Raw genomic sequence first — 22673 nt, 5'->3', positions numbered from 1 at the left:
CACGGGTCCCACTCATGTGCACTCCTATGTGTAATGGAAGGAAGGAAGGAAGGGAGGAGGGGAGGGAGGAAGGGAGGGAAGGAAATAGGGAGGCAGGGAAGGAGAAAGGGAGGGAGGGAGAAAGGGAGGGAAGGAAATAGGGAGGGAGGCAAGGAGAAAGGGAGGGAGGGAGAATGGGAGGGAGGCAGGGAGGGAGGAAGGGACGAAGGAAGGAGAGAGACTGAAAGCACTTTACATCATGCAAGCAGCGATACACTTGTCCTGGAGTAAGCATGAGATAGAGGTGTGACCTAAATATTAATAATAGTCGTCACAGTGTAAGCATCTTTCTGTGCTAGGCATGATTCTGGTATAAAGAGATTTTATACACGGTTTTGACACAAAGTGCCTCCTAAACCCAAGCAAACTATTTTTTCTGGTGTTCAACCAAAGAAACATCCAAGGAAACCCTGGCTGTCCTCAACCCACTGACAGGTAGGATGTCAGGGGCTCATGTGCTGCTTTCCTAAGGGCATTTCAAAGACAATTTCAGTCTCATTCCATTAACCCTCAGGTAGGATGATTCACTTTTCAACGGAATTAAAAAGTGCCTAGGCTTTGAAGTGACAAAGTCCTGGGATCAAATCCTACCACCACCACTGAAGCAGAGTACCTGGGAAAATGCCTTCACATCTCAGAGCCTCTTAAGTGGCTACCTCGAGAAAGGGGTAGTAACACCTGCCCGCGAACACCGAGGCAGAAGCCCTGACCCGTCATGGAGCTAGAGACGGCATGGGCAGGTGTGGCTGTGACGGAAGGAAAAGCAGGAGAAGAGGCCAGTGCCCCCAGACGCACCCTCTGCCTCCTGGACTTGCTGCTGTGACTGTGTCTGGGACAGCTGCTTTTCTCTCTTCCTCTTCTTTTTCTTACCCTGGAAAATAGAGCAAAAGCAAGAGTTAAGCCGGGAGAGAAGAATGCTGGCTTCTCAGGGGCTCCCAGATCAGAGAGAATACAGGACGTTGCCCTTTACTGCTCTTGATCCCTCAGGGAGGGTGTGGAGAGAGAAACGATTCAGATCACACCCGTGGGAACCCTCGAGGAGGCAGAGGGAGCCCTTCCTCCCCTACAAATGCATTTCCCCTCCAGGTTGGGTGTCCAACGCCTTCTTGGAAGGCCTCCTCCCTCCACTGCCCTTCAGACTCTGTTTTTCCATTTCTGTCCCTAGAACAATGCTTCTTGATCTTTTCTGAGGGGTCCCAGGTCCCTTTGAAAGTTTGATGCAACTGCAGGTCCTCTTACCAGAAAAAAAGCAAAGAAGAACACGCATGCAAAAATTGGCTTGGTTTCCGGGAGCTCAGAGACACGCCCCCTGAGGATCACACACTGGTCTTTGAGCCATGGGTTAGGAGTGGCTAGAGACACTCTTCCCACCACAGCTAAACATGTGCCCTGTGTTATGAAATCGAGGGCAGAGTCCAGTTCAAAGGGAAATGCATAAACTGAAGTCTGTCCTCAGGACTTGTTGACTTCCTGAGAATTAAAACGTCTTCCCTATTTCTAGAGAAGTATGGGCTTCTCCCTCATCTTAAGAGTTCTCTACAAATGCAGTCGCTTTCCTTTGCCCTTCCTCCTCTTGCAGAGCTGCTGTTGGGGTCTGAGCATCCTCTGCCCAGAGCGTGCACTTACGTAGTTGTCCCGGGCTGACCAGGTCGGGTAGAGCTGCGAGTGAAGCTGCCGCTCCTTCCGGGCCAGCTCGTAGTACTTGGCCTGTTCTTCTCGAGACAGGTTGTGCCACTGGGGGAGAGAGGGTCAGAGACAACACGGAGCCATCAATGCAGGGATGCTGCCCCTGTGGCCTGGAGGGTGAGGGCAGGTCTTACCTTTCTTCCCAGGATCTGGTTAATGGCCGCACTTTCCTTCAGGGTGCACTCAGCCACCACCTTGGCTCTCATCTCCTTCATATACAACATGAAGGCATTCAGAGGCTTCTTCACGTGGGGCTTCTTTTCTTCCTCCTTTTTCACGGTGACTGGTGATTTCCTGGGAAGGCACGTGATTGTAGGTTAGTATGTGTCAGGTGTTACACGACTCATCAATCCCTGCCTGTCACTGAGACGCCGCTGACTGTCTCTGGGGAGGGGCGCGGGCTGCCTGGATGCTAATTCAAGTGGCCCCATGGCTGTGCTCAGCGCCTGAGCACCTTCCTCCCCTAGTTTCCCACCTTTGAATGATCTCCAAGCCAGATTCTTTGAAAATCTACTCTCTAATTTCCTGACAGAGGAACAGAGCGTGGTGGGGGTGCTGAGATGAGCTCTCACTGGAGCTGGCAGGTGCTGGCGACGGTGACAGGACACAGTGTGGGACACTCTGGGCAGAACCAAGGGTGGGGTCTCCTGGGATCTCCAGGGAGCACTGACTTTGGCTTCCTGCCATCTTTATGGCACACGGCCAAGGTAAGGACCCTGGTGCTCGTCTCAGCTAGGCCACCAGCCCACCATGAGTCCTTAAGAAAACACTGTCTCCTTTCTGGGCCTCACCCTTCCATATATCTTATGGTGGGGAGGAGGGGGAGTTAAAAGCTTTCTCAGGTTCTCTTCAGCCTCTGAGACCTGACAGTAAATCTTTTCTTAATAGGAAAGAAGATGCACCATGTCCCTGAAAGGACAGGGACCCAGAAGGTCCGAGGGAGTAAGTCCCGACGGAGAGGGAGAGCCTGGCTGGGAAGGCTGTGCTGCCTGCTGAGTGACACCAAGAGAGAAGAGTACACGGCATTTGCTGCTCAGTGTGTGGACACCCCTCTTCACAGCCTGTACCCTCTCACCCGCAATCCAGGCTGCCGCTTACTTACGCGCTCACTGCAGGGCTCAGGCTGGGGGGTGCCGGTTCCTGCTTGACGATGGGGGAGACGATGGCAGGGTGGGGGATCCCTGAGGTGGGCAGGCCAGGGTGGGCAGGAGCCACCATGTGAGGAGAGAACCGACTGGAGACCAGGCTGTGCACCGGATAGAAACAAATGATAACAGAGGGATTCAGGCTGGATACCTGCCACCCGGCAGAGGACACGGTGGCTCTCTGCCTTGAGGGCACAGGTATGTCCGTGGGGCAGAGTCTGAGGACTAGAAGGCTATTTGTGGTCTTCTACAGAACCAGGTTTGGGAGATGCCTAATGCCTCTTCCCTCTCCCCACCAACACCCAGGCTGCCCATCTGGTCCTGGAAGCAGGCGGGATGAAACACACAAAAGGGGCGGAGAGTCAGAGGCCCGGGCACGCTGGGGAAAAGAAGGGCTTAGGCTGTGGGCGGCTTTCCTCTGTCCTCAGAGGTTCCACTGTCAGGTAGAGCTGGTCCCTAAGACAGAAATCCCCTTTCACTGTCTCCTCTCCTGACATCATTTCAGGAAAAATCCATCTTCTCCCAGTCCCTGGCTTCACTGCAATATACAGACAGCCTGCAACTTAGGATTTTTGACTTTATGATGGTGCAAAAACGGTATGAATTCAGTACTCTGTTTGACCTAGATGGGCTTATGTCTGGATAAAACCATCATATGTTGCAAATATTCTTTTTTTTTTTTTTTTTTTTTTTTTTTTTTGAGACGGAGTCTGGCTCTGTCGCCCAGGCTGGAGTGCGGTGGCCAGATCTCAGCTCACTGCAAGCTCCGCCTCCCGGGTTCACGCCATTCTCCTGCCTCAGCCTCCCAAGTAGCTGGGACCACAGGCGCCCGCCACTTCGCCCGGCTAGTTTTTTTGTATTTTTTCGTAGAGACGGGGTTTCACCGTGTTAGCCAGGATGGTCTCGATCTTCTGACCTCGTGATCCGCCCGTCTCGGCCTCCCAAAGTGCTGGGATTACAGGCTTGAGCCACCGCGCCCGGCCTGTTGCAAATATTCTAAGGTGAAAGTTGTGTTTTCAATGTACGATGGGTTTATCAGGACGTGGCTCTGTCCTAAGTCGGGGAGCATCTGTCCTCAAAATGCTTCTGTGCCAGAGCCCACGGCAGGAGGCAGAGCGCTGGGGCTTTGAAATCCTTTTGTTGGAGAGATGGGGACAGTGATCCTGTGGTCTCCATTCTGACCTGGGGGTGGGAAGCGTGGGGCACAAGAAGGTGCTTGACCAAAGAGAGGTTGGGGGAAGGGTGAGCCCTATGCCTGCTCATTAACTGGCAAGGAAAAGCTGTTTCGTGGTCAGAAATGGCGTGGTTGCTAAGACAAACATGTGGACAGCCCCAGCCCCGGAACTCACCTGGACATCGAGGCGTTCATGGCGAGGGCGGGGTAAGGGTGCCGGAAGCCACCAGGAGGAAGGGAGTACATGGGCTGGCCTTGCCTGTGAGGGTGAGGAAATCCGGTCAGCACCTTGGGAAAGCTCAGGGCAGGGGAGGAGAGGCACTTGGGAAGAGGGGATGAGAAATAAGGGAAGGAAGTGGGAAGGCAGAGCTGGGAGCAAGCTGCCCGGGCGGGAGCAGGGAGGCCTAGTCCTGGGCTTGCCTCTGAGGGGGCTCCACAGTGCAGGGCACGAAGGGCACAGAGGCAGGGCTCGGCGCAAGGAGGGAGCAGGGGGAAGAGAGGCTGTGGGTTCCTTACTGTGGGACGAGCCAGCCGAGGGGGTGGGGGATTTGTCCGACAGCTCCGGGAGAGAGTGGGTAATACGGTGACAGCTCGGATGGGTGAGGGGGCCGGGGGATTCCTGCTTCCAAAGAGAGATGTGTCAGACTGCCCCTCGCCCTGCCAGAGCGTCGCAACGAACATCAAATGGGAGCGTCCTGCCCTATGTCCCTGCTGCTCTGCAGCCTAGCGGGCGCTTGTGGCATCGTCCTTGCCCTCTGTCACCTCCCTAGCAGCTCTCACCAGTCAGTCAAGGACATATTCAGGGAAGGCAGGACTAATGCACCCTTCTCTAGCTGCATGGATTCCATCTCTGTGAAGAGTACCTTCCAGCTGGCTGTGATATAGAAGCCAGTATCCTGGAAGAGAGGACAGGACCCACAAGATCAATGACAAGAGTCACTGGTGAACTAAGTCTCTAGAAAGCCCGCCTCATTCATGGAGAAATAAACTTTGGATTCCTCCTCCACATGTGTCTTCCTCATGATCTGTCACTTGTAGTGACTTATTTCTCCAAAGAGGGGCCCCAGAAACGCTTTGCCTTCCCCTGGCCACTCTGTGTGAATGCTATAAAGACGGTGGCTCCCTGGAATGGACAGGTCTGGTGGGCAAGTTGTTGTCAACAACAACAAAAAAAGCCAGCTCAGGTTGGGCACAGTGGCACACACCGGCAATCCTCACACTGAGGTGAGTTGATTGCTTGAGCCCAGGAGTTTGAGACCAGCCTGGGCAACATGGCAAAAACCCAGCTCTACTAAAAATACAAAAATTAGCTGGGCAAGGGCATGGGGGCATGCGCCTGTGGTCGCAGCAACTCAGGAGGCTGAGTAGGAGGACTGCTTGAGCCCGGGCTGCAGTGAGCTGAGATCACACTACTGCACTCCAGCTTGGGCGACACAGCAAGACTGTCTGAAATAAACAAATAAATAAAAGCCAGTTCGGCCTCACTGCTTTATGGTTGCACTTCTATGTCTGCTTAGACTGATGAATCTATTTAAAAATGTTCAGTTTAGGGCAAAGGTGTCTTGGTGTAGGGAAGCACGGCCCACAGCTGGGCTGGACTTGGGCAGTCACCCCAAACGTTGCCTGTGGAGCCAGGCCCTGTGCTTCACTGCTGAATTCCCTCTGGGCCTTATGACCCTATGGTGGGGAAGGTACGGGGAGGTACAGATGAAAAAAACGGGCCGGGCGCGGTGGCTCAAGCCTGTAATCCCAGCACTTTGGGAGGCCGAGGCGGGTGGATCACGAGGTCAGGAGATCGAGACCATCGTGGCTAACATGGTGAAACCCCGTCTCTACTAAAAATACAAAAAACTAGCCGGGCGTGGTGGCGGGCGCCTGTAGTCCCAGCTACTCGGAGGCTGAGGCGGGAGAATGGCGTGAACCCGGGAGGCGGAGCTTGCAGTGAGCCGAGNCAACCAGGTCCGGAGAGCTCTCAGTGAAGAGCCGCCCCCTCCACCACCAACGGGGGGAAACACAGCAAACCCCCCAAAAAAAAAAAAAAAAAAAAAAAAAAAAAAAGGCTAAAGTTAGCACACAAGGTCCAAAGACTCCCGAGACAAAGAGCGATGATTTGACCCCAGGTCAACCTGATTCAAGGGCTGTTATGTTCCCACAAAAGAGAAGCCGCCTGCCCTGCAGCAGCGCTGCCTGAGTGGCAGACCACTTACCTGTCTTTGGATCGATCTCTGGGGAGAGGTGGGTGGGAGGGGAGCCAGGGGAGAAGTGGTCATTGCTGTAGGTGATGAGCGGAGTCAGTGGATGCATGTGATGCGGGTGCTGAACGACAGGAACTTTATTGGACTGAAAGAGAGAAAAAAAGACCAGGAATAGTTGCCAAGGAGATAAGAGAGTACGACCAGCTGTTATTTACGGAATCAACTAAGTGCCAGGTATTCTCCAGGCAACATCCCATTCAGTCCTCACAACAGTCCCTGAGAGTTGACAGCAGTGGACACAGCAGAGAAGGAAGTAGCAGGACTTGAAAAGGGATCATACCCACCCTCCAGCTTCACCCGCAAGACAGCCCTCCCTTGCTCCCCTCATGTGCACTGTATGCGGAAAATACTACAAGCTGCTGGGGGATGATCTGCGCTGTGTCATCTTACTGAATCTGAAAAGGTTTTTTTTTGTTTTTTGTTTTTTTTTTAGATGGAGTCTTGCTCTGTTGCCCAGGCTGCAGCGCAGTGGCACAGTCTCGGCTCACGGCAACCTCCACCTCCCGGGTTCAAGCAATTCTCCTGTCTCAGCCTCTGGAGAAACAGGGATTACAGGCATCTGCCACCATGCCCGGCTAATTTTGGTATTTTTAGTGGAGATGGGGTTTCACCATGTGGGCCAGGCTGGTCTTGAACTCCTGATCTCAGGTGATCCACCTGCCTCGGCCTCCCAAAGTGCTGGGATTACAGGTGTGAATCACTGCGCCCGGCCCTGAAAAGGTTTAACACACATTTTCGAAATAAACTTCATAGAAACAGTCGCTGTTAGGTTCAAGTCTGGGACTGCGAACAGGGCAGGGGGAGAGTTGCCCCCATGAGACCTCATACCACCAAGTCTCATATTCAGGTTTTACAGACACAACCCCAAAGCACTGAAACACTTCTCTCTGCAGCACTTTATTCTGCTGACCTCATTACCACATTCTGTGTAAAACACCAGCAAACGGAAGGAGCACCATTATTTTATACAGCGATTGAGAAAGAAAAACGCTGGCACACCACAGACACATCTTTAGAGATGTTAACATGGGAAAAACTTGTGCGTCCAAGAATCGGTAAACTGAATTAACTTTTTAATTGTTTCAACCTAATCTGACTTACCCATAAGGCTTTTTATTTTAAAAATATCTACACGTCACTGAACTCTGCACTACAAACACAGCACTAGGCATAATGTCTAGTCCTTATAACCTAGAAAAGAAGTTGTGATTACCCCCATTCCAGAGAAGAGGGAACAACCCAGAAAGATTACGTGACTTAGCCTGGGACACAGTTAGTAAGTGGCAGAGCTGGGATTCATATCAGCTGTTTATGGCTCTAATAAACAAGAATGTTTTCTCTTGTACAACCTGCCTCTCCCAGAACCTTCTCAAAACGTAAAACTTACCTATCACAGAGAAAGGACAGACATTGTTTTTTGATAATAAGATAAATGAGTTACAAGTGGAGAAGAGATTTCTTTTTAAAAGAGAATTGTGGCCGGGCGCTATGACTCACGCCTGTAATCCCAGCATTTTGGGAGGCCAAGGCGGGCGGAACACCTGAGGTCAGGAGTTCGAGACCAGCCTGGCCAACATGGTGAAACCCTGTCTCTACTAAAAATACAAAAATTAGCTGGGCGTGGTGGTGTGCGCCTATAGTCCCAGCTACCCCGGAGGCTGAGGCAGGAGAATCACTGGAACCCGGGAGGCAGAGGCTGCAGTGAGCTGAGATCGTGCCACTGCACTCCAGCCTGGGTGGCAGAGCAAGACTCCATCTCAAAAGAAAAAAAAAAGAGAGAGATTTGTAAAAATGATGATTTGGAGGTGACCCAAGGGCTACAACTCCAAATGTTCCTGTTTGAATTTTTCATTTCATAGATTCCATGAGCCCTTTCTTTCCTTTCATGTGGTGCCTATTTGGTACTCATAATGCAAACTCCAATCCATAGATTTCCTGGGTATCCTTGAGCTCACCACAGCCTTGTTCCTTTTCAGTGTGCCAAGCAGAGGAGAGGCGGAGAATGAAACCGTTCATAACCATGACCACCAGGTGGTGCCAGCACACAGCTGGACCCTGCTGGCGGCTGGTGGGCTCACCGGATGTTGCACAGTGTATTTAAAAATTACCGTCTTCTTACTGTTTTCACCTGTCCAAGTATTCGTTTTTGAAGATATCTCCATATACATGAACATATAACACAAAAGTATTAAAAATTATTTTAAGATCAGATATCCAGGAAGCCAATGCATCTTAATGATATAGTTTCTGGAAACAGCTTTGTCTAAAGCGTGACTTTTAGTATTATAAATGAAATAGAATTATTACCAGAGTGAAAATAAATAATCACAATTAAAAAATACATAAACTCTGTAATTTAAAAAAAAAGGCTAAATAGAAGTACACCAAAAATGTAAATAACAGTTATGTTTGAGTGGTGAAACTATGAGTAATTTTGTTTTTATTGTCCCTTCCATATTTTCCAACTTTACTTTCACCATCATCTACTACTTAAAAAAATGTACTATGAATAACACAAACTTTCTAAGAAAGAAATACAAACTGTATCATAATTGTATCACAAAGCATTTAGACAACTAACCACACCATCCTAACCCTGTCACTATGGTCATTTTGGCATATCTCCTTTCATTAAGACTTTCTGTGCATCAGTTTTGTTTGTGTGTGTGTGTGTGTGTGTGTGTGTGTTTGAGACAGGGTCTCGCTCTGTTGCCCAGGCTGGAGTGCAGTGGTGCAATCTTGGTTCACTGCAGCCTCTGTCTCCCAGGTTCAAGCAATCCTCCCACCTCAGCCTCCCAAGTAGCAGGGACTACAGGTGCGCACTGCCACGCCTTGCTAATTTTTTGTTGAGACGCAATTTTGCCATGTTGCCCAGGCTGTTCTCGAACTCCTGGGCTCAAGTAATCCACCCACCTTGGTCTCCTAAAATGCTGGGATTACAGGTGTAAGCCACTGTGCCGGGCCTCTGCATTAGTTTTATTTAATTTTATTTTGAGATGGAGTCTCGCTCTGTCACCCAGGCTGGAATGCAAGTGGTGTGATCTCGGTTCACTGCAACCTCTGCCTCCTGGGTTCAAATGATTCTCCTGCCTCAGCCTCCCAAGTAGCTGGGATTACAGGCGCCCACCACCATGCCCAGCTAATGTTTTTTGTATTTTTAGTAGAGATGGGGTTTCACCATGTTGGCCTGGCTGGTTTCGAACTCTTGACATCAAGCGATGTCCCCCTCCCGCCACCCCGCCTTGGCCTCCCAAAGTGCTGGGATTACAGGTGTGAGCCACCACGCCCAGACTCTGCAACAGTTTTAAATTTATGTTTATTTACATCATTTATAGCCATCTTAAAAACTGGTGATAGCATTAGGAAATCCTGATTGCTTATGTGCTGTAGTTTGGCCTGGGGAGAAACCAGCAAACAGCACTCAATGGGTAACAGAATTAAGCATTAGGTTGGTGCAAAAGTAATTGTGGTTTTGGCCATACTTTTAATGGCAAAACCACAATTACTTTTGCACCAACCTAATACAAAGTAGGGAAATTTTTATTTGAAAATCTATGTAAAGTTGTCGAAATGTTGTGAGTTCTTACCATTTCCCACTAGGTGGCATCATTGTCCACAAAATGAACCAGGAGCGAATGCGGGAAGTAGATGTTGCCTCCCAGAAGGAAGGTTCTCCTTGCAGGGTTCTGTCCCAGTAAAAGTTCCTGTTCCTTTCTCTCCTCAGCTGCCTCCAGGGGCAGGATGTTCACAGCATAAACCCAAACCGAGGACTAGGAATGCAGGGAACCACCACCCACACTCTGCTGTGGATAACCCCAACGGGGACAAAATACACAAGCTTGGGCATGGGTGTGCATGGCCAGGCAGCTGAATCCAGAAGCATCCAAAGAGCCCCTCAGAGCCACCTCAGACCTAAATCCTCAGGCAAGCCCTGCGGGCCAGCTCTTTTTAGCTCAGGTGTTTCCCGTCTATTTCAGTCTGTTTTGTAGAGTTGGTACAAGCCAAATGTCTTTAAACTCTGGTCTCCCTAGGAAGCCATCTGCCCTCTCTCACATACTTTTTTTTTTCTCTTTGAGATGGAGTCTCGCTCTGTCGCCAGGCTGGAGTGCGGCGGTGCGATATTGGCTCACTGCAACCTCCGCCTCCCAAGTTCAAGCAATTCTCCTGCCTCAGCCTCCCGAGTACCTAGGTCGACAGCTGCGCGCCACCATGCCCAGCGAATTTTTGTATTTTTAGTAGAGATGGGGTTTCACCATGTTGGCCAGGTTGGTCTTGAACTCCTGACCTCAAGTGATCTGCCCACCTTGGCCTCCCAATGTAGTGGGATTATAGGCATGAGCCACTGTACCCGGTCCTTCACCCTTTCGTTAACTGGTTAAATGTTTGTGGGGAATCTGTAGGGCAGGCACTGAGTTGGGCAGCCAAAGGGGAGGAGGCTGACAGAGACACAAAGGGCCTGGGTCTCTGATGATGTCGCTGCGTTGCTGAACTACCTGGCCCTGCAGAAAATATGGATCATAACAATAAAAAAGAACATGTACTTTTGGATCTACTATGTGCCAGGCACTGTTCTGTTCTAGGTCTTGTGGAAGCCATAGAGAATCTTACCTATTTAGGGAAAAATACCTATTCTCATGGTACTTGATATGGTTTGGATGTCTGTCCCCTCCAGATCTCATACTGAAATGTGACCTCCGTTGTTGGAAGTGGGGCCTGGTGGGAGGTGTTTGGGTCATGGGGGCGGATCCCTCTTGAATGTCTTGGTGCCGTCCTCATGGTAATAAGTTAGTTCTCACTCTCTCATGTGAGATCTGATTGTTTAAGGGTGTGGCCCCTACCCCCCGCCCTTTGTTCCCTCTCTCGCTGCAAGATGCACCTACTCCCCCTTTGCTTTCCGCCATGACTTGAAGCTTCCTGAGGCCCTCCCCAGAAGCAGATGCTGGCACCACACTTCCTGTACAGTCTGCAGAACCGTGAGCCCAAATAAACCTCTTGCTTTATAAATTACCAAGCCTCAGGTATTTCTTTACAGCAATGCAAACAAACACACTACTTATATTCTAGTTGGGAAGACAATAAATAAAACATATATTAAAAATAAAATAGGCCGGGTGCAGTGGCTCATGCCTGTAATCCCAGCACTTTGGGAGGCTGAGGCAGGTGGATCACTTGAGGTCAGGAGTTCAAGACCAGCCTGGTCAACATGGTGAAACTCCATCTCTACTAAAAATGCAAAAATTAGTTGGGTGTGGTGGCACGCGCCTGTAATACCAGCTACTCAGGAGACTGAGGCAGGAGAACTGCTTGAACCCGGGAGGCAGAGGTTGCAGTGAGCCGAGATCGTGCCACTGTACTCCAGCCCGGGCAACAGAGCGAGACTCTGTCCCAAACAAAAATAAAATAAAATAAAAAATATTAGATCGATAAGTAAGTCTACTAACATATTTTAATACAATGTTAAAATGCTAAGAAGAAAAACTAAGAGAAAGCAGAAAAGAAATATAGAGGGGTGAGTAGGTTAAACAGGATGTTTTGCAGGATGACCAGGGAAGATGTCAATGAGAAAATGATTGCTTTTTGGAGACAGAGTCTCACTCTGTCCCCGCAGGCTGGAGTGCAGTGGTGTGATCTCGGTTCACTGCAACTTCTGCCTCCTAGGCTCATGGGATCTTCCCATCATGCTGGGCTAATTTTTGTATTTTTTGTAGAGATGGGGTTTTGCCAGGTTGCCCAGGCTGGTCTTGAACTCCTGGACTAAGCAATCTGCCTGTGTAGGCCCCACAAATGCTGGGATTACAGGTGTGAGGCACTGCGCCTGGCCTGAGAACATGACTTTCAAAATGACTGAAAGAAGTGGGGAGCTGGACACGCTGATTGTGGGAAAGGACACTTTGGCTGAAGAAACATTAGTGTAGCATGCCCGCCATAGCACGTGTGAGGACCCACAGCAGGCCAGTGGACTGCGGCAGAGAGAACGAGGGTCTGTATGGATGTGTCAACAAATACTTTCTCAGCTCCTGAAAGCGGCGTGCTGCAGGCTACGAAAAATGTGAAGGTAAGTCAAGAGTCTCTGCAGGGCAACAGGAGACAGAAAATGCTCAGGGAACTGGAATGTGCTTTCAGGTCCTTCTGAGCAATGGTATGTTTTTGAGGTCTTTGCAAGTAGGACACGATTTGTCATTCTTTGAATAAGCCTTTCCTTACCCAAACTCTTGTCTTCTCACTGTTTGCTGGTATTAAGGGTGGCAAAAGACAGTCCTAAGGTTACCTTTATTTTTGTTCCTTTGGCATTGGCCTTCTTTTCTCTTCTGCATGGATGCTTGAAGGAAAACATTTATAAACCCTTGCAATTTGAATTGTTTTTAGGATGTGTCTAGGTGAATGTCAATTTTCATTGAGTTTTATAGAATTCAAAGGAGCTCTTTCGATCCATAAATTCAAGTTTTTGTTTCTAGGGCCCATTTTAACTTTCTTAGTTGCCTCTTTTCATTTGGTTTGGTCTCTTCTTTAGAAACACTATTTGTAGAATGGCTTTTTTATTTTTTTTCTCTGTATCTATCAGTGACTTTCTCATCACTGTTACAAGTGGCACAAATGTGACTTGCCACAATGTCAACTCCAGTCTATACAAAGATTAAGGAGCTGGGAGACATGAGTAAGAATTTCAAAGACGCCAAAGCTCAGTAGCAGAAATGCATGGAAGGAATGATGCAGGTGGAAAACCATCACTACCTGCTAAAACTAGTGGGTGAAAAATTGATGAGAAATAGGGCATTGGCTTAGCCTCGGAGCCTCTCCCTACAAAACACTTATTAATTACAAAGGGAAAAATTGTTACCCTACGGTGGAAACGTTTGTCAGACACCACCTAATCCAAACAGTTGACGCTAACATCACTAATACTGGGACAAAGGCAGACTGTAGGGCTGCCTCCTGAAATGATGTACCGAGGATGCAACTTTAGTGCAGTGACATTCTGGCCAAAAATGCACAATCTGAATCTAACCATGACGAAACATCAGACAAACCCAAACTAAGGGACATTCTACAAAACAGCTGGCCTGTACTTCTCAAAAAATGTGAAGGCCAAGAAAGACGAAGAAAGGCTAAGGAGCTCTGCTGGATTCAAGGAAACGAAAGAGACATGATAGCTACATGTAATCCATGATGCCGGGTGGAACCCGGGACCTGGAGAAACACATGGCTATCATGGACATTACTGGGACACAGGCCAAAATTTCAATCTATATTGTGAGTTAGATAATAATATGAAAAGTTAATGTTACTGGGTGGGTGTGATGGCTCAAACCTATAACCTCAGCACTTTGGGAGGCCAAGGCAGGTGGATCATTTGAGGTCAGGGGTTTGGGACCAGCCTGGCCAACATGGTGAAACCCCATTTCTACTAAAAATACAAAAATTAGCTGGGCGTGGTGGCAGGTGCCTGTAATCCCAGCTACTCAGGAGGTTGAGGTAGGAGAATTACTTGAACCCAGGAGGCGGAGGCTGCAGTGAGCCGAGATCGTGCCGCTGTACTCCAGCCTGGGTGACAGAATGAGAATCTGTCTCCAAAAAAAAAAAAAAAGTAAATGTCACTTTCTTCATTTTGAGGACTGTACTGTGATTATTTAAGAGAATGCCTTTGTTCTTAGGTAATATAGCTAAAACATTTAAGGGTAAAGGGTCACAATGTTTCCAAGTTACTCTCAAACTTTTCAGAAAAGAAACAAAGAGAAAGAGAGACAGAAAAGCATAAAGCCCAGGGGAAAAATGTGTGAATATGGATAAAGGTTATATGGGAGTTCCTTGTGTTATTCTTGAAGCTTTTCTGGGAGTTAAATAATACCCAAAAGTTAATACTGTGTACTAAGAATTACAATCAGTACTGAGGGTAGTACAGAGCACCAACAGGATATGCTATGGGTTTTGGAGATTTCTGCATCTACACAGGTATACTGGTGAGAAGATGGAGAAGCTATGTACAATTTTATTAATTTTTTTTTTTTTTCAGACAGGGCCTCACTTGGTCACCCAAGCTGGAGTGCAGTGACCTGATCATGGCTCACTGCAGCCTCAACTTTCTGGGCTCAAGTAATCCTCCTACCTCACTCTCCCGAGTAGCTGGGACTGCAGGTATGCGCCACCACGCTTGGCTAATTTGTTTTATTTTTAGTAAACACGAGGTCACACTATGTTGTCCAGGCTGGTCTCAAACTCCTGAGCTCAAGTGATCCTCCCACCTCAGCTTCCCAAAGTGCTGGGATTACAGGTGTGAGTCACCGAGCCTGGCTATATGTACAGTTGTAAAAGGGAAATTCCAACGAATATTTTTGAGAATTGGCATGTTAAGCAGCATCAGGTTTCTCAGCTCACAGCTGGGGCAGAGCTATTGATGCTCTTTAAGAGAACATCCAGCACTGGCTCAGCAATCAATACTTCGACAGGAAACTCTCCAGTTTGCTCCCGAGAGTGACCCAATTTGCAATGCTAAAACTGAGTGTTTACCATTATTAGTGCAGACAATGCCCCTATGCCAGTGGTTCTCAAAGCTCAGTGGTTCTCAAAGCCCAGACCAGCAGCCTAAGCATCACCTGGAAACTTGTTAGAATGCAAATTCTCAGGCTTGACCTACTGCGAACCACTGAATCCAACTCTGGGAGTGGAGTCCAATGATTTGTGTTTCACTAAGTCCTCTAGATGACTCTGGTGCCTGCTTAGGTTTGAGAACCACTGTTCTAGAAATGGTTCTCACAAGGGCTGCAAAGTTGAAATCATCCAGAGAGCTTTTAAAATTCCCAATGCTCAGCTGGGCGCGGTGGCTCATGCCTGTAATCCCGGAACTTTGGGAGGCCGAGGCGGGTGGATCATGAGGTCAGGAGACCATCCTGGCTAACACGGTGAGACCCCGTCTCTACTAAAAAACGTAAAACATTAGCCAGGCGTGGTGGTGGGCGCCTGTAGTCCCCGCTACTCAGGAGGCTGAGGCAGGAGAATGGCGTGAACCCAGGAGGCGGAGGTTGCACAATCTCGATTGTGCACCCTGGGCGACAGAGCGAGACTCGGTCTCAAAAAAATTAAAAAAAAAAATGCTCAAGCCACATCTAAATTCCGTCAGAAACTCTAGGGGTGGGGTTCAGCAATCTTTGTTTTAACAAGTTCCCCAGATGACTCCGATGCCTGCCCAAGACACCCACCAACGAGATGATTAGGAAGATGCTGCCAGTGTCTAAACAGTCTTGGTGGGGTCCTTCGAATACTGAGAAGATGACAACCAAGAGAAATTCTAGTTTTGATCCTGCTGAAGATGCTAAACTCTGACAGAAAGTAACTGGACACGAGACTAACACTTGCAATAATAATTCATTTCTGTTTGGAGTATATTCTACATTTTTTTTTTTTTTTGAGTCAGAGTCTCGCTGTGTTGCCCAGGCTGGAGTGCGGTGGCGCCATCTCCGATCACTGCAAGCTCTGCCTCCCGGGTTCACACCATTCTCCTGCCTCAGCCTCCCGAGTAGCTGGGACTACAGGTGCCCGCCACCACGCCCGGCTAGTTTTTTGTATTTTAAGTAGAGACGGGGTTTCATTGTGTTAGCCAGGATGGTCTTGATCTCCTGATCTCGTGATCCGCCCACCTTAGTCTCCCAAAGTGCTGGGATTATAGGTGTGAGCCACTGCGCCCCGCCCTGTTCTACATTCTTGAATCTCAAATACTAAACAAGATCAACAGGTCAGGATGTAGCCACGTGTTTGCTTTTATTATTTATTTATAATTCTCTTTCCTTCCCTTGCCCCATCAGTATTAGACTTGCCCCTATGTATTAGTCTGTTCTTGCACTGCTATAAAGAAATACCTGAGACTGGGTAATTTATAAAGAAAAGAGGTTTAATTGGCTCACAGTTACATAGGCTGTACAGAAAGCATGATGCTGGCACCTGCTCGGCTCCTGGGGAGGCCTCAGGAAACTTTTAATCATGGATGAAGGTGAAGGGGAGCAGGTGCATCTTACATGGTGGAGGAGGAATAAGAGAGAAAGAGTGGGGGGAGGTGCTGCACACTTTTTTTGTTTTTTTTTTTGAGACGGAGTCTTGCTCTGTCGCCCAAGCTGGAGTGCAGTGGTGCGATCCTGGCTCACTGCAAGCTCCGCCTCCTGGGTTCACGCCATTCTCCTGCCTCAGCCTCCCGAGTAGCTGGAACTACAGGCGCCCGCCACCGCGCCCGGCTCATTTTTTGTATTTTTAGTAGAGATGGGGTTTCACCATGGTCTCGATCTCCTGACCTTGTGATCCACCCGCCTCGGCCTCCCAAAGTGCTGGGATTACAGGCGTGAGCCACCGCGCCCAGCCGCTGCACACTTTTAAATGACCAGATCTTGCAAAAACTTGCTCGCCATCACAAGAATGGCACCAGGAGATGGTGCTAAACTCATGAAGGACCACTCCCGTGATTCAGTCACCTCCCACCAGGCCCTACCTCCAACATTGGGGATTACAGTTAGACATGAGGCTTGGGTGGGGACACAGATCCATACCATATCACCTTATGACTTGATCTGACCAATGAAATATTTGCAGACATGAAATGGAGAGGAAGCTTTCAATATGCTTCCCTTCTTTTGTGTCTGCCACATGCCATGAGAAGGACATGCCCTAGACAGCCACTGGTCCTGGGATAAGAGCCATGTGGAAAAGACCTGAACCTCCCCCTTAACAAGCTAAAAGAGTCACTCCAGGTGACCCACAGGTCTATCAGTGGAAAAAGAAATGTTAGCTAATGTAAGCCACTGAATTGTTTTTTACACAGCATTATCAAAGAAATAGTTGACTTGGGCTGGGTGTGGTAGCTCATGCCTGTATTCCCAGCACTTTGGGAGGCTAAGGCGGCCAGATTGCTTGAGCCCAGGAGTTTGAGACCAGCCTGGTGAACATGCCAAAACCCCATCTCTATGAGAAATACAAAAAAGTAGCTGGGCATGATGGTACACGCCTGTGGTTCCAGCTACTTGGGAGGCTGAGGTGGGAGGATCACTTGAGCCCGGGAGGTGGAGGTTGCAGTGAGTTGAGATTGTGCCACTGCACTCCAGCCTGGGTGACAAAAAAGACAAATAGCTGACTTAAGACATAAAGCCTACAAAAATATTTTTTGAGAAACACAGAAAAGTATAAAGAATGATACCACACCCAAAACCTGCCACGTGGGATTGTTTTTATAGCTTTTAAATTTTGTTCTTTTTTCTTAAATAAAACATCACAGAAAGTTAAATCTTCTTAAACACTCCACCAGTCTTATGCTCCTCCCCACTTCCCAAAGGCAGCTGCCATTTAAATGTTCCCATTCTCCCTTAAAAATATATACGACCAGTAATCCCAGCACTTTGGGAGGCTGAGGCAGGAGGATCACTGGAGCCTGGGAGGTCAAGACCAGCTTGGGCCATATAGTGGAACCCCATCTCTACAAAAAATAGTCAAAATAGCTGGATGTGGTGGTGCACACCTATAGTCCTAGCTACTTGGGAGGCTGAGTAGGGAGGAATGCTTGAGTTTGAGGCTGCAGTGAGCTATGATCATGCCACTGCACTACAGCCTGGGTGACAGAGTGAGACCCTGTCTCAACAAAACACAAAAAACCAATATCCGGGAGGCTGAGGCAGGAGAATTGCTTGAACCTAGAAGGTGCAGGTTGCAGTGAGCTGAGATCATGTGCCATTGCACTCCTGCTTGGGTGACAAGAGTGAAACTCCGTCTCAAAAACAAAAACGAAACCACAAAACCAAAACCAAAACAAACACATACACACAAAAACAAAACCCCAAAAATATGGATGTTAAAGGTGCTTCTGGTGAGGCTTCAGATGGAAATGGGGAACATGTTAATGGAACTAGCGGAAAGGTGATTCTTGTTACAAAGTGCGAAGAAACATGACTGAGTTATGTTGTAGTGTTTTGTGAAAGGTAGAACTTGTGGGTGATGAATTTAGATATTCAGCACAAGTTATTTCTTTTCTTTTTTTTTTTTTTTTGAGACAGAGTCTCGCTCTGTCGCCCAGGCTGGAGTGCAGTGGCCAGATCTCAGCTCACTGCAAGCTCCGCCTCCCGGGTTCACGCCATTCTCCTGCCTCAGCCTCCCGAGTAGCTGGGACTACAGGCGCCCGCCACCTCGCCCGGCTAGTTTTTTGTATTTTTTTAGTAGAGACGGGGTTTCACCGTGTTAGCCAGGATGGTCTCGATCTCCTGACCTCGTGATCCACCCGTCTCGGCCTCCCAAAGTGCTGGGATTACAGGCTTGAGCCACCGCGCCCGGCCAGCACAAGTTATTTCTAAGCAAAGTGCTGAAGATGCGGCTTGGTTTCTCCTTACTGCTCATAGTAAAATGTGAGAAGTAAATTATTGTTAAGCAAAAAGGAACCAGAACTTGAAAATTTAGAAAATTCTCAGCCTAGCCTCATTGCAAAAAAAAATGAGGTGTGTTCCTGAGAGAACACCAATGGTGTGGCTGGACAATCAGATACTAAGGAGACTGGGGTTATGACTCATGGATTCAATCAATCACCTCAGCAGAAATATTGCCCTTTTGGATTAAAGCGGACAAAGACAGGACGAAAGGGAAAGAAGGCTGTCAGACTGCTATAGAATGGGCTATAGTGATGCGGCTGCAAACATTTGTTATCCTTCAAGAAGAGGGAAGAATGACCCCAAGAGGGGATTCAGAAGGTGTGGCTGCCGCCCAGGGCCTCAGGGGCACAGCTCCCAGCTCCCATCCTGGTGGGCTGGAAGGACAGAGAATGAATGGTGCCAAAGAGGATTATTATTGAACCTTAAAATTGAATGGAACTCTGCCAGCAGACTGCCTTTAGACTTAAGACAGTAAGTCTTTCCTGCCAGTCTCCAGCCTACCCTCTTAAATCTTTCTCCCTCTACACATTCTCACTCACCCACTCACTCATTCACTATATACACATACATCACCTTGGTTCTGTTTCCCTGGAGAACCCTAACACAGAACTGTTCTATATCTTTTTTAATTTTACTTTTCATATCACGCTAAGCTGACTAGGAGAACTGTTCTATATCTTGATTGTGGTGAACTCATGTATGACTGTAGGAGTTTGTCAAAACTCACAGAACTATATACTTGTGTGAATTTCACTATATGTAAATTGTATCTTAAAAATGGGGAGGTTGGGCATGATGGCTCATGCCTGTAATCCTGGTACTTTTGGAGACTGAGGTAGGAGGATCACTTGAGGCCAGAAGTACAATGCCAGGCTGAACAACATAATGAAACCCTATCTCTAATTTTTTTTAAATGGGGGAAAAGCGCACACGTATACAAATATATGCACAGGATGTTAACTTTAGCTTAAAAAATGGGGCCAGGCGCGGTGGCTCACGCCTGTAATCCTAGCACTTTGGGAGGCCAAGGCGGGCAGATCACCTGAGGTCAGGAGTTCAAGACCAGCCTGGTTAACACGCGAAACCCCGTCGCTACTAAAAAATACAAAAATTAGCCAGGCGTGGTGGCAGGCGCCTGTAATCCCAGCTACTTGGGAGGCTAAGGCAGGGAGAATTGCTTGAACCTGGGAAGTGAAAGTTGCAGTGAGTTGAAATCGTGCCACTGCACTCCAGCCTGGGCGAAACAGTGAGACTCTGTCTCGGGGGAAAAAAAAAAATTGGGCCAGGCTTGGTGGCTTGTGCCTGTAATCTCAGCACTTTAGGAGGCTGAGGCGGGCGGATCACTTGAGGCCAGGAGTGCGAGACCAGCCTGGCCAACATGGTGAAACCCTGTCTCTAGTAAAAATACAAAAAAATTAGCTGCGCATGGCGGTGAACACCTTTAATCCCAGCTACTCGAAAGGCTGAGGCAGGAGAATCTCTTGAACCCAGAAGACGGAGGTTTGCAGTAAGCTGAGTTTGCACCACTGTACTCCAGTCTGGGCAACAGTGAGACTGTCTCAAAACAAACAAACAACTGGAAACCATCTATATCTATATTTAAAATGTTTAAATAAAAGGCAACCAGGAAGAGAGAGGTGGCAAGGTTTCAAAGTTGGTAGATATTTCTGCCTTTGCACTAACCTCATGTAGATTTTTCTCTACACCTTCCTCTATCCCTCGACTCCTTACTCCCTAGGTCTCTTTTCTGATTCTGGATGCTCAGCCTAACAGCTAAAATTTGCATTTAAAAAAACCATGAATATCTGACCACTTTCCAAAAAGCTGGATTAAGTCACTCTAAAGTTCTGGAGAACTGCAACCATTTCCAAATTACCTAGATTATTTGTCTTCTGGCCTCTGGCCCCATTTGCCTGTAACTCAGTAGAATTTATTAGGCATCTACCTGGACAGGCAGCATTTTGGTCACCAGATAGAAAGCAAGTTATAAGTACACATACATACAACCCCCACCCCCAGACTGAAATACTATTGAACAAAATGTTTGTGGGTTGTGGGATTACACATCTTTTTCTGTGTTTTCTGGCATTTTCACAAGAGTTCTACATAGTACATGCATGACTTTTATGGTTTCAAAAAAAGATTTTTTAAAATTAAAAAACAGTTCTGAAAGAAAAAAGGAGTTGGATCTTGGGTAAATGTGGGTAGAGAGGGTTATTAACTTTTTACCAGACCGTTCATTCTTCCATTCATTCAACAAATGTTCCCGAGCATTACAACAGGCACTCAGATGCGATTCCTGTCTTTGTGTTGCTTATATTCTAGAGGGGCACATATGTGCATATGTGTTTTGTGTGGCTGGACACAGTGCTCCTGCGGGAGAGTGGAGGGAAGACAGGCACCTGGCATGTGGGGCCATGGTGAGGGGTCTGGATAATAATCTGCAAGTGATGAGATTACACTGATCGGATCTTACAAAGAGTTGCTTATATAATGTTACTGTTAGTCTTTAGAGCTTGTTTTGAAGGTGTAAAATCCAAATTATTAATACTTAACTTCATCCTGCACTCTGGCCCAGTTGTGACTTGCTTAGACATACTTCCTCGTTAGGCAGCTTCTACATGACTCACTAAATCTCTGCAAGTATGCAAGCTGTTTCTTTCACTTGCTCAACTCCCAGGGCAAACCTCATCTTAAATATTTTACTCCTGACTCTAAAATACATTTCATAAGCTCAAGTATTTTAACAAAAAAGCCAGGGTCCAAACCTCTGTGACTCCCTCCGAAAAACCTTCAAGTCCTGTTCACACGTCTAGCCTGGAGAGCCGCACCGAGTAAACTGGGATGTCTCTAGGTCCTCCTTCCACTCCGCCTCTGGTCTGTGATTTGCAATTACAACAATGATCCTCAACTCTGGCTGCCCCTTGGAATCTCCTGGGGAGCTTAAAAACTAAGATACCAGCCGCACCCCAGACCAATTAAATCATATCCTTGGGGGATTAGATGCTAAATTCTATAGGCTCATTATCTCTGTTACCTCTGCAATCTGTCCATTTATTCTGGCACCTAATTCAGGCCCTCATTACCTCTTAGTTTTGCTAATTAAACAGTATTTTCATTGTTCTTTCCTTCTCATTTAATAATAGTAGAGGTAGCGGTAGTAGTGGTGGTGATGCTGGGAGTAGTAAGCTAATAGTTATTGAGGACTTACTTTGTAGTAGAGGCACAATTCTAGACTAATTACAATACACTGGCTCATTTTTGCACAACGACTCTATGAAGTCAGTCCTCTTCTAATCCCCATTTAATAGATGAGGAAACCAAGGCAAAGAGAGATGAGGTAATTTGCTTGGAGCTGCATAAATAGAAAGAGGTGGATCTGGGATTTCAACCAAGTGTATTATACAGCCTCCCACTCATATACCCTCCTCCCTGGGTAGCTCAGGTTTTGCTCCTGCACATCCACACCTCTTGTTGGAATGAGATGCTCTGCCTCAAAAATTCAGAATGATGGTCTTCTCTCCATCTGTTGAATTCCCAGTTAATGTTACGATTTTCTCCCATGAATGTTCCTTAAGTTTTTGAGGCCTGTTTCTGCTTTGCTATATTCAAATACAGACTATGATAATATAACATATACTAGAAAATTATCCATGTTGCTATCTATAATGCCATGTGTGGCAACAGTTCATGCTTCTCTGCCCTTAGACAAAATAAGGGACCCCTGCCCCACCACAATGCTGGGTGATTATTTGCAGAGCACACATCTGCAATGGTTAGATGTTTGTTTGGCAGTTGGAACTGTGGGTGAAGAACTTTCTTGAGAGTCCTACAACTCTCTTGATGGGATTTTATATATTTTTCTGTCACAAACATTGAGAGTAATAAGTGATCATGAAGACCTGATTTATTTGAATAAAAGTCTAGAAAGAAAATGGAAGCTTAGAAAGGACAAACAACTGATTATGTGTATCAATACAGTATC

The 22673-nt window shown here is 47.5% G+C and overlaps 1 protein-coding gene across 1 annotated transcript in view; it reads right to left on the bottom strand.

Annotated features, from left to right (window-relative positions):
- TCF7L1 (transcription factor 7 like 1) overlaps window positions 1-22673 on the bottom strand; it is a 181733-nt gene that overhangs the window by 1755 nt on the left and 157305 nt on the right. The window contains exons 5-11 of the mRNA XM_025353551.1: window positions 6252-6384; window positions 4561-4663; window positions 4220-4303; window positions 2828-2971; window positions 1860-2019; window positions 1666-1773; window positions 835-910 (exon numbers count right to left, since the gene is read on the bottom strand). Coding sequence (XP_025209336.1) covers window positions 835-910; window positions 1666-1773; window positions 1860-2019; window positions 2828-2971; window positions 4220-4303; window positions 4561-4663; window positions 6252-6384 — 808 coding nt within the window. The remainder of the gene's footprint in view (window positions 1-834; window positions 911-1665; window positions 1774-1859; window positions 2020-2827; window positions 2972-4219; window positions 4304-4560; window positions 4664-6251; window positions 6385-22673) is intronic.

The sequence above is a fragment of the Theropithecus gelada genome, chromosome 13 (genome assembly GCF_003255815.1).
Source record: "Theropithecus gelada isolate Dixy chromosome 13, Tgel_1.0, whole genome shotgun sequence".
Taxonomy (NCBI): Eukaryota; Metazoa; Chordata; class Mammalia; order Primates; family Cercopithecidae; genus Theropithecus; species Theropithecus gelada.
Note: the sequence above shows the minus strand (reverse complement) of the source record. Positions and strands in the feature narration are given on the sequence as shown.